Below are 12324 nucleotides of genomic sequence, written 5' to 3'. Positions count from 1 at the left end.
GTACGTGTAATTCCATTGTTGAAGGTCTGTCATTATTTTTTTATAACATGTGACATTTTGCCTGTCGTTTTGTACTTATAAGCATTTCAGTTGTGTTGAAGACTTAATACTGCAATCCTGTGTACATTCTGTCGTCTTCACAAATGGATACAACTCCACGAAAACGGTCTAAAATTATAACATTAGCAGAGCATTCTTCTATGAGACAGAGGCAAATTGCTGCAGAATGTCACATCGGTTTGGCTACTGTTAATTCGATCATAAAACGATACAGGGAGACTGGATCCATCACACCCCAGAAAAAAGGAAACTGTGGCCGGAAAAGGAAGACTTCACCTGCAGATGATCGTTTAGTTGTCAGGAAAAGTAAATTAAATCCTAGACTAACTGCTGTCGACTTAACCCGCGAGTTAATGGCTACCACTGGGGCGAATATTCACGTCACAACAGTGCGGCATAGGCTTTTGGAAGCTGGACGAAGGGCTCGTAAGCCTATTAAGAAGCAACTGCTAACCCCTGTTATGTGCAAAAAACGCTTAATGTGGGCAAAATTACATCAACACTGGACAGTGAATGACTGGAAGAATGTACTTTTTTCCGATGAGTCTCATTTCGAGGTCCACTGCCACCGTGTTTCTTACGTACGGAAAGGATCCGAAAAAGTAACAGCAGCTCATCTCCAATAAGCACCCAAATACCCCCCCCCCTAAAGTAATGTTTTGGGGTTGTTTTACACATGAAGGGCCTGGAGCATTAATACCTATCAAGGGAATGATGAATTCTGACAAATATATTCACTTATTGGAAACCAGAATCGTACCCCAGCTGCAAAAATCATTTCCGGATAGCAGAGGTGTGTTCCAACAAGACCTGGCACCATGCCATACATCTCGAAAAACTACAGAATTCTTCAACAAGAAGAATATTCAGGTACTCCCTTGGCCAGGCAACTCACCCGACATCAACCCCATTGAGAACTTGTGGTCAATTTGTAAAAGAAGAATGCAAAAAATGGATTGTTCTACAAAGGAGAAGATGATTTCTGCCCTCATTGGTGTATGGTTTCGCGATGAAGAAATGAAGAATATTTGTGAGAAATTAGTGGAATCCATGCCAAATCGTCTCAGAGCTGTTATTAGGAACAAGGGAGGCCACATAGATTACTGAGGTATGTCTTAGATCCTTTTTTTATCCCGTTTGAGTGTTTTTGCATAAGTAATTACGTTGTTCGGATTAATTTGCACACTACTGTAATTTCTAATACGTAGTCATCCTCATCACACGCATGATTTCATGCCATGGTGTGGAGAGGTGGTAAAACTCTAGCTTTCTGTTTACTTCAGTATTATTCTTATCAGAAATTCACTATAGAAGTCAGGCGGAAAATGTGGACGAAATGAAAGCTAATTGCAGATTTTTCTACAATAATAAAGGTGCATTTAGTGTAATCACTAACCATTCGGTTGTTCACTTTATACCCTATTTAAGCAAACAACAGATTTTTTATCGCAAGTTTACAAACAAGAATAAAATATTACGATAAATGTCCATTATGATTTTATATTATTTATGATTATTGTTAAAAATTAAAAGTATCGATTATGTGTGCATTCCCCCTTAAATCATCTAGGTCAGCGTTTCTCAAACTATGGTCCGCAGACCACCTGTGGTCCTCGAGGTCTGCCCTTGTGACTCTTCAAAAAAGACAGGAGAAAAAATAAAATTCAAATGAATTGCATATCACACTATAGCCTAAAATTTCAGAGTTTGTAAATGACACATGGCAATCGCCTTTCACTTTTTCTCCCTGTACTGACATTTTATGAAATTTATTTAACCCCTACCTGTCTATCGACTTCCCACTCTACTCTCAGCAAAAAAAGAAGGATTTAAAGCACTATGAATGTGGTGTTTCTCGCCATCTTTTCCCTGCACATCTGGCGCCGTGCCTGTAACCCAGCTAGGGACCATCCGAATTCATAACGGGATCAAAGTATCGAACCTTTTCATGTATCTATGATTTTCTTAATAATTTTGCTGACACCCAGTCTGCACATTGAAATGGTCACGTACTGTACGTCGTACACCAATAAAAGAACAAATTGCATCTTTACATGTTGAAAATGGGGCATGTTTCTGCATTGATTTTTTTTTTATTTCTGTTTTTCCAGATGACGATATAAGAAATTTTCTTCTATTAACATTAACTTAATTAGTTAATATTAATATAAGATTAATTGAATTAAATTAATTTTAATTAATTATTTCTACATTAAAATGTAACTATACTGGTATTAAAATATGCTACATAAATGATAAACTTGCTTTCGAAGGGAACAAGAGTAAGTTGGTCCATGGAGCTGTTCTGATTTGAAAAAATGGTCCCCACTTAAGAAAAGTTTGAGAAATGCTGATCTAGATAACAGTGGGATATGTTCATAACTCTGTAGCATCTATTATATGCCCAAATACGGTAATTTTTATGGTTTCCCAGTATTATCGTTTTCCCCTATTTATCACTATTATTGCCTGTTTCCCAAAAAACGATGGATTGAGATTTCACTGTATATTCACTTTGGACAAGGGGCAGTTAGTTGGTGGTAGTGATGAAACATGAATTATATTCGTAATATAAATGATCTTCACAATGCAGGTAAAAGATACACACAGTTCTAGTGTTCATATAAAATTTCTCTTTCCTTTTCATTTTATAAAACATACCCTTAAAATCAAAATAAATTCTTTAATGATGTCAATAGCAAGAATTTGTAGCGTAAGAACAAACTCCAAATTACCTTTATGTATACCATTTCTAAAATAACTATTTTTAATTCTGAAACTACGTATATACAGTACCTGCTTCACGAAGTCTCTGACCACTATTCTTTGTACGATCTGTTCTTTCACTTCCAGCCAGATCCACCAGAGATAGCTGACTTACACATATAGCTTTCCTGTCTTGCAATACATTTTCCCCTTGACTATCAAGTGGTGCCTAAAAAAATGGAAGGAACAAATTAATTATTTATTAATATTTTGTTTCTACAACTTCCAACAAAAAGCAAAGGTATCAGGGAAATTCTTCACACTTCATTATACATTACATTGTATGCACTAACAATTTACATCACAGCTTTGCATGAAATTATATCGAATTGTGAATGAAAAATTTCAAAATATTGTGACGCCATGTTGAAAGACCTCGCGTGCATCCGGCAGAAGGAAGGCACGCTGTGGCGCAGAGAGGGGAAAAGCTACGTAGATACTGGCAGCTTTGTGCAGGGAGAGAGGAAGACCAGCACTGTGGTGCGGCGCGTGGCAAAGGGAGAAGAAAGCAACTGCGACTGAGCAGAGAAATCCGGAGAAGTCTTGAGAAGCGCCATCCTCTCGGCATCTGTAGAAATTTCCTGGGTCGAAGGTTCACGAAGTGTGATTTGGTAATAAATATAAGACGCGAAGAGGGCCAAAGCCAGTTTAGTTTGGACAGCAAGCCAGTCAGTTTTTGTGAAGCAGTCTTCGAGACCGGGGTTCGACTTGAGTGAGTTTGTGTAGCAGCAGTGAGCATCCAGGCGGAAGCAATACGGCCGGAAGTCTCGAGTTCGAGTGCAGTGGACTGTCTCCGGAAGTCTTGAGTTCGAGTCCAGTGGACTGTCTCTGGAAGTCTTGGGTTCGATATACTGTGAACTTGAGTGAATGAGCTAGAAGAACTAGCCAAGGCAAACGAACTGTGACCTGACAGTTTTGTTTAGTAAATAGTGCTTTGTGAACATTGGTTGAGATTAGGAGTACATTGTTGTTCTCAATAATCCAAGTGAATTGTCATTGTCGTCTGTGGAGTGCAATAACGACTATTGTGTTGCTGTGTGGAGTGAAATACCCATTGTTGACGGGAGTGTTTAAATTCAGTTATAGAAAGTCATTGTTGTTGTAATAAAAGTAACATTATTGTGTTGAATTAAGTGTCACAATATTTTACTGAAAATTACTCTCCCTATTTGAATCTTTTTTATATGATACAAGAGTGGTGCTGTGTTAAAAATAAACATGACTCATAACATGTTGAGTGGAATTAAGCATTTTATATTCTTTTTGGATTTTTTTATATTTTTCTAGAATAGGGCATTTTTTTGCAGTTTTTATGAAATTTTAAAGTTATTTTTTAAGTAAAAATTAAGGTATTTGTCATTTTTAACTAGTTTTAATGCATTATCATCAAAATATTAGAGAAAATCCAGAATCTTCACCCCTAGATATTTTGTTCGAACTTGGACTAGTCCAACTGCAAGGATTCAGTCCTGTTGTGAACACGTGAGACAAAATTTTCTCTTTACAGAGTGTGAGGGTGTTGCTACCTGCTATGTATTGTTTGAGGGTCTTACAACCCAGTCTGTCTCCATTCTGCATGCGATACAGTTTTTCACAGATCGTGTCTCAGTCAAGTGTTAAATCATGCCCAAAGTAAAAACAAGTAGCTACTTTCGCAAAATTTAAACAGTTTGTTTCGAAGTATGGTGACACTGTATTTTCAAGTGAAGGCAGTATTCTGTACTGTAAAATTTGTGATGTGAAAGTGAACGCAAAAAAGAGATTCACCATCAACGAACATGTAAATAGAGAAAAACATATATAGGCATGATCTTGAAGCACAGGGACAAAGAAAAATGCAACAGAGTAAGAAATAATTGTGTATGAAGATCAAAATAAAGGTAATTTTTAAGTTTTTTTTTCTTTTTATGTCATTTTTCATAGATTTTAAGATCATAAAGTCATCTTTTTTTGGGTAATCTTTTTTGTATTTTTAGGTAATTTTTTAAAAGTATTTTTAGGTCATTAAAATCCGGGCCCTTAGTAATAAATTTTGAACCTTAACTGATTATATTAATGCATACTTGTATAACAATGACTGTAAAATTTAAGAGTTGATTTTCAGTTAATTAACTTATATTTTCTGAAGAAAATTACTTGTATTTTGTTAGCATATGTTTTAAAAATCAGTTCTGCCAACCCATATGGATGTATCTCAAGCATTAGCAGTTGATTAAGAAAAACAAGTCATTTACCGCCCATGTGTTCCTCACTTGAGTGAGCGATATAATGCAATTGATTATACATGGGAGGTGAGGGGTTTGCTTTTTGATGCCAGCCAATCGGCATATAAATCTACTACTGACATTTTAAAACAATATGATATGACATCAGAAGATATTAAAAATATTTGTTTAAATATCTTAAAGAAATCCATAGGCATTTTACATAATCATTTATATAACGTTTAATCTTTTAAACTTTCTAAATTGCATATTGTACTATGATTGCTACATACTGTATTGATTTTTCTCTCTATTCCACATACGCATTTTTTAAATTGTTTTTTGGACCTATATGGTCACCTGTTATGACGGACGGATTTTATTATTATAAAAGTCCTTCTGTTTTTCTTTCATTTGTATCATTATTATTGTTATTATTCAATAAATCCTATTCTAGAAACAACTGATTTTATGCATTTGTCACTTTGATATTCCGAAATAGTCTTCATTCTCTCTCTCTCTCTCTTTCCCCTCCACCCAAGAAAAATATCGTAAAATTAAATCAGTAGAAGTTTATGGTGTATTTTGAAAATTTATTATTTAAGAACTTGACAAGTATGTTTCAGAGCTACTCATATAAAACATTTTATTTCTTCCTCTTCACGTCTGCACACGATAGACAAACAGCCACAACTGAATTGAAGAGCAAGTTACAACAGTTAACAAAGACACAGTGTGTTATGTGGAGGGAAGCCACCCAGAGCAATGGTTGCATTCCAAACTTTTCAGAAGGTGAAAGATGAAGGGTATTTATCAGGGGCGGCTTTTGGGGCAGTGCCAGTGTGCCATGGCACCACCAATGAAAGAAACAAAAAATAATACCCTAAAAAATAGTTGTAATAATTTATTTCTACGTATTTTATTCCAATTTCATTTGAACGAGCGCGCGCACAGATCGGGACGCACTCTTGCAGTGTTTTTTCGAACGTTGGAGCCAGTTCTCTGTGGCACCGGGTAAGCCCATATAACACTGTACAAAAGGCTACTGGTTTAGTTCATATGCGGTTCTTATGGCGGAGACTGAGCCGAGTTCAATTTGACTCAGTAGTTAAAATTCCGCCCGCTAGAGCGCAGTAATCCAGAAATTCCGCTAGATGGCAGGGTTTGTTGGAAAAGTTTGGCAGGAAACCGTTGTCTCAAGAGCAGACTTACACGAAAAGTTCGGCGCCAAATCTTAATGCAATGTTACCAATTCAAAACTAATGCACACAACTTGGATTTGAAAGTACAAATTACTATTCATTTAACTGTATCGAATGCAGAGAAAGTCAGTCATGGTTATTTTTAGAAAGACAACTACGTATTTCCTCATATTATGTAACACTATTAGTTAATTTAGTGTGATATTTGTTTTATTTCGCGGCAACTAAATATCGTTACACTGTTGCTAGTATTGATGATTTTGTTAACGATATATGAGATTTATGCAGGACATGAACATGTGTTATTCAAGCTGCTGCCTTGGATTCATAGGTCTGTTTAAGTGAAGTGTAAACGTTTTCATTTATTGTCTGTATCACCGTTCATTTCGTGTGTTTTTGCCAGCAACTTTACGAGTTCTAAAAGTTATTTATATTTTCCATTTCTTTCCTTAATTCTAGAAGATGAAATATGTGATACTTTCGAGGAGACAATCAAAATTTTGAAATTGTTAATTACAATGCCCATCTCCACTTCTGAAGCTGAGCGATGCTTTTCTATGCTGAAAAGAATAACCACATTATTTCTTAGAAACACTATGAAGGAAGAAAGATTGAGTGCTTTAGGAATGTTATCGTGCGAAAAATCTTTCGTATGCAAGATTGAAGGTTTCAATGCAAAAGTGATAGACTTGTTTGCCAACAAAAAGGAACGACGAATGGATTTCCAGTACCGTTCTTTTTAATCCAGATGCAGATGTCTCTCTCTCGGCGTTGGATTGGCACTTTGGTGAGTACATTGCTTGAAATTTAAAGATGTTAGTGATTAGTTAAATTCCTCTCTTAACATTCAAATGATAAATTTTATATAAGCATATTTTTAAGTTAGAAAAGCGCTTATTGCTGTTTTTGGTTTCATATAGGCCTACTAGTTGCATTATTAACTGCACACCTGGTAAAATAGCTCGCTTAATTAATTTGTTTTATTTAACATAATGTAAACATGAGCTGTGATTATCACCTTTCACTTGGTGATTTGCGTGCAACCTTCTTACATTTTTGGCACCACCACCAGAATGTCTCACCGGCCGCCACTGGTATTTATTATTCTTTTGTAATAGTAATTATATTACTCGTAATTGCAAATAATATTCAGTACATTTGTTGTGGATATTTGGAAGTATTAGTTATTGAACGCACAAATAGGTAATGTATATGTTTACGGGATATTTAAACACTTCATATCATACAAACCTGAACTAATCTGATTGTGAAGACCGAATGGCTCCGACTTGATTCAGAGTTCAGAGTAGTGATTGCCATTCTCTTCCTTTTTTGTCCTTTATAAAATGCTTCAAATGCCTCCTCAGTTGACTTCACCTCTTTTTCAGTTACTGCATGCACATACATGTTACGATTGGCATCCTCTCTGATAATCTTCACCTGTAATGGCCTACAGTAAACATTAATATAAAAATGCATCCTTAGAAAGCCAGTACTCTAAATGTACCTGTTCTTAGAAATAAGAAATTCAGATACTGTACTAATTTCATAATATATACCATATTTAACTGAACTTCAATTTGAAATTAAAAAATGAACTAGTTTTTGCTATATGCCGGGTGTTTTAAACCATTGTCATGGATAAATATATAATAGTATGCAAAACTGCGGTCAGCACCATCTGGCAGCGGGGGGCTTAAATAAGATCATCAGCGCCAAACGTTGTAGGTGGTGAACACTAGAACTACGTGTTGGGTACATTACCCAGAGTTCTCTATTTATTCGTTCGAGATATTGCTCGAGACGAGATAGCAGACAGAAACTTGCTAATAAGTGAACATAAACTGATACGTGTGTGTATAAGCAGTGTATGTTAAACAGTGATGTTTATGGACGTTATAAAAATAGTGTTGTTGAATGTATTGTAAATTAATAGTAATATAATAAATTGAACTATCTAAGTAGTTCTTGCAGACTTTTCCATTGCACTGTACAATAAATACCCAAAGAATAGAATCCCAATTATCTAACCTTTTGCTTTATTTTTTGTCTCTGTCTGGTTATATTTTAATTGGGTAATGTAAAATAGATCATCTCTTTTATCTTCTTGTTGGCTCCGGTAGAAGATGCTGTGAGGAATAAAAATGTAAAGGTTTTATTTTAAATTGGGTTAGTTTTGAATATCGATGAGGGTGGGAAGGAATACTTTCTGCACAGTTTAACATTTTCGTCACCAGGTACGCTGCTAAATGCATGGAGTAATTACTCTTTTTGCCACTTGGTGCACTGCTAGATGTAATAACGCCCCTCCCCAACAGGTGGCAGCAAGATCAATTTCTACAACAGCACCTCTAGTATGTGTCACGGGAAACTCAGTAAGTTTCGCATCCTATTATATATTCATCCATGCCATCGTATCAGGCTTTTTTCTCGAAAACTATATGGTACTGGTTGTTCAAAAAAAAAAAAAAAAAAATTGATAACCGAAACCTAGCCATGTAAAGAATTGATTGGTGGTAGTACCATTTCCCGTAACAAACCGGAAGTAGGGATACCTGTGCTCAATTTCGAAATTTCAAATGAGAACATAGGTCATTGAAAGTACCATTGGAAACTACTTTTAAAAAGAACCAACTTATACTGAAACTTTTTTATAATTTTTATTGCTTACTCACAAAAGCAACAAAAATTATATCTTCTGAGAAATGCTGCAAGTTGTTAATGTACGTACACTCTTCATAGTAATTGTTAAAAATGTTTGCCACCCTGTGCTAAATAACGTCCTGATCTCCTTCTAACATCCGTGATTGTACGGAGCACTTCAGCACACCTGAGGGACCCACAGGCTTCTCTAATTCTTTGTTTCATGTCTTCTCTAGCTTTTGGGCGCACCTGGTACAACATGCCTTTAATTCTCCCCTACAAGAAGTAGTCAGGAGATCGGGCCAGCCAAGTTACTGGTCCTCCTCGTCCAATCCACCGTGGGGGAATAACCGGTTAATAACTCGCCGAGCCCTACGTGAAAAGTGGGCTGGACAGGCATCCTGCTGAAGCTACATGATTAACCAAAACGCAAGGGGAACATCATGAAGCAACTGGTGCAAAATGTTTTGGAGAAAGCAATAAAAGTAACATTACCTATTAAGTATACATTACCGTAGCTCACCCAAATACGTAATTAAGTAATAAAAATATGTACTGTTATGTTACTGAATAATTAATAGTTAATATGTGCCGTATATATATGTATATGTAAAATTATTCCATCTCTGACTTTCAGAGACATCAAATTTCAGTATGGTACCCCGAAATAGCATTAAATTTAACTCAGTATATATAGCTAATTATATTAATTTCGACAGTTTTCTGTGCGTAAGGTTCTGTTTAGTCCTACCTTATATGCATGTGTGTCCAGTCCTCTATTCACTCATGAGCTTCTGTAATAACAAAGCCTATGTCCATCTAAAGGAACTACACTTTCCAATGATGAAAGAATTATTCAAATCTATTAAATAGTTTCCTAAAATTGCCTCATACAAACACACAAACACTCCCTCTTTATGATAATATTTAGTATATTATAAACACATATAAATATCATCCGTATAAAAAGGGATGTTAAATAAATATTAATCTGATTGTTGTCGAAAGCCACTTTAAATAAATGCAGAGTTATTAGCTTTATCCTTATTACTCATATATTAATCTGAGTCGACAATGATATAAAAAGCATTGCTATTTTAAAACAGATACATCTCGCCATATGGTAATGCAGAATTAATCCATGGAAATATAATTATGTAGGCTACTTCGGTACAGCATAGTAATATCAGTCCTAACAAAATTTTGCATAGAATAAAACTTATCGGAAATTGTTTTTAAAGAAAATTTTGTTATGTAATATTTTTCATAAAAATCAATAATAAGCGAGATTTATATTCAAATTTTCATATAAATCGGTTCAGCCATTATTGCGTGAGAAGGTAACAAACAAACAAACATACAGACAGACAGACAAAAAAAATTATTTTTGGAAAAGCGAAAATTACCAGAAAAATTTTAGTTACAGATTTATTATCAGTATAGATAAGAAGCAAATAATTCACTATACTCCTTCTCCATTATATCACTACTATAACTTTTTTTTTTTCATACAAATTGTTCAGACATTCAAATGTATTTAAATGTATATATGTTGTAAACAGACACAAAATTCAAGGGATTAGGTTTATTTTGTTCAGCATGGGAATTACACTTACAACATATAAATGCATTTAAGATATTGCTTAAATCCAATAATTCCTTCGTACATGCTACAAGGCCATTATCCCAAGAAATTACATCCAGTCTCACAGCACTCAATATCACCGAATCAGCAAATATTTTAAATAAATACGGCAATGTAGATTCGCGAAAGGTACGGCAAGTATTAAGAGAAAAAGCGTTTGAGAACTGGAGCCAGAAAAAAAAAAAAAGGCAAAGGCGTGCTCTTATACCAACAATATACCCCGGCCAATAAGTGGATCCGGAATCACAAGGGTCTTTCCTGTAGTGAGTGGAGGGAAGCGATCAAGATGAATGCTAAAGTATCAGCTGTGCGTAGTGTACCTGGCAGGTCTTCGGGCAGTAACCTCTGTCAACGTTGCGACAGGGAGGTTGAAACCCTTGCCCATGTCCTGAGGGCCTGTCCACACGGTGAACATCTACAAAATAAGCGGCATCATACAGTAAGATCTATAATAGCAACTGCCTTAAGGAACAAAGGTTATTCAGTATATGAAGTACACGGCATATCCAGTGAGGGCAGTAATCAAAGAATCAACATAATTGCATTTAAACCTCCCTCTCTTGAAGGTTACATCATAGACCCTACTGTGAGGTCCGAATCGCACGAACACCAGCCAGAAGAAGTACACGAGGAAAAAAGGAATATATATGAACCTTCCATCAGTTTTTATAAGGGCAAATACCATCTGGAATCCATCATTACGGTACTAATGATAGGAGCACGTGGGACCATACCCCGATTCCTAGTCGAATTCTGTAAATCTTTTGGCCTGCATAAAAATATTTTAAGAGATCTAACAAGCAACACTCAAAGGCTCAATAGCTATTTTCAGGCATCATACATATGAACCATGACTAATTCGCATCTTCTTGACGTTACTTCGTTTAATATCATGTGTTTCAATATAATTCAAATTGTTATTTTTCTCTCTAACAACAATGTATCACTAAGCCTCAAGGCATTTACTCTATTGTATCATGGTACTCTTTGTCGATGGCAACCTGTAGTGGTTAGAGGAAGAAATTAAATAAATAGTAACTTTGTCATGGAATCAAGTCAATTGTATGACCAGAAATAAAGAAACATTAACGAAAATACTTACTTTGACCTCAAAGTATCTTCCGGTATTTCTTCCAGAAGATCATACACAGCATTATTGTAAATCTCAACGTAGGTAACAAATACTGCATAAGTGTTATCCTCTTCAACATTTTCTATCTTGGTGCTGTCTGCTGTTCTCTGAATCAGATCTGAGTCCGAATCTTTTCTGGAACATGATTATTCCAATAAGTTCAATACAAAAATAAGAATCTCAGTAGAGAAGAAGTGCTTTCAGAATGAGCAGCATTATCTCGATACAAAGTAAGCCAACATATCAACATCCTGCCAAGTGCTAGGCTTATTAAGACCTGTTACGAGCTCTAGATTACAGAATCCTTCCATCAACCGAACAAGTAACACAGTAAAATAAATTTTATGTATTATGCTCCAAAGATATATCCGGACAATTAAACTAGATGTAACTGAGAGTAGTAGATTTTACTGCCAATTGAAAACTTCAGATAAAAATTTTATGGCTTAAAAAATCAACTCAAATTAATTTTCAAAACTAACGTAATCTTATCCATTTTGGAAAAACAGAGCAAACAGAAAGGAACTCAAATAACAAAAACAGGAACTTGAAATTTAAGAGATAAAGAAAAAGTAATACTGTTCTCCAACCAGGAGATCAGCCGTGAAAGGAATGTGCTTACTATTGCGTCATCTATTGGAGCGAAGTAGATAATATTACTGTTATAACACC

At 35.4% G+C, this 12324-nt stretch overlaps 1 protein-coding gene across 2 annotated transcripts in view; it reads right to left on the bottom strand.

Annotated features, from left to right (window-relative positions):
- Positions 1–12324, bottom strand: part of LOC138711768 (kinesin-like protein KIF23) — a 79652-nt gene that overhangs the window by 49647 nt on the left and 17681 nt on the right. For both annotated transcript variants that reach the window (XM_069842960.1, XM_069842961.1), the window contains exons 3-5: positions 11623–11787; positions 7484–7682; positions 2857–2995 (exon numbers count right to left, since the gene is read on the bottom strand). In XM_069842960.1, coding sequence (XP_069699061.1) covers positions 2857–2995; positions 7484–7682; positions 11623–11787 — 503 coding nt within the window. The remainder of the gene's footprint in view (positions 1–2856; positions 2996–7483; positions 7683–11622; positions 11788–12324) is intronic.

Source organism: Periplaneta americana, chromosome 13 (assembly GCF_040183065.1).
Source record: "Periplaneta americana isolate PAMFEO1 chromosome 13, P.americana_PAMFEO1_priV1, whole genome shotgun sequence".
Taxonomy (NCBI): Eukaryota; Metazoa; Arthropoda; class Insecta; order Blattodea; family Blattidae; genus Periplaneta; species Periplaneta americana.
The sequence above is the reverse complement of the archived record's forward strand: the minus strand, read 5'-3'. Positions and strand labels throughout refer to the sequence as shown.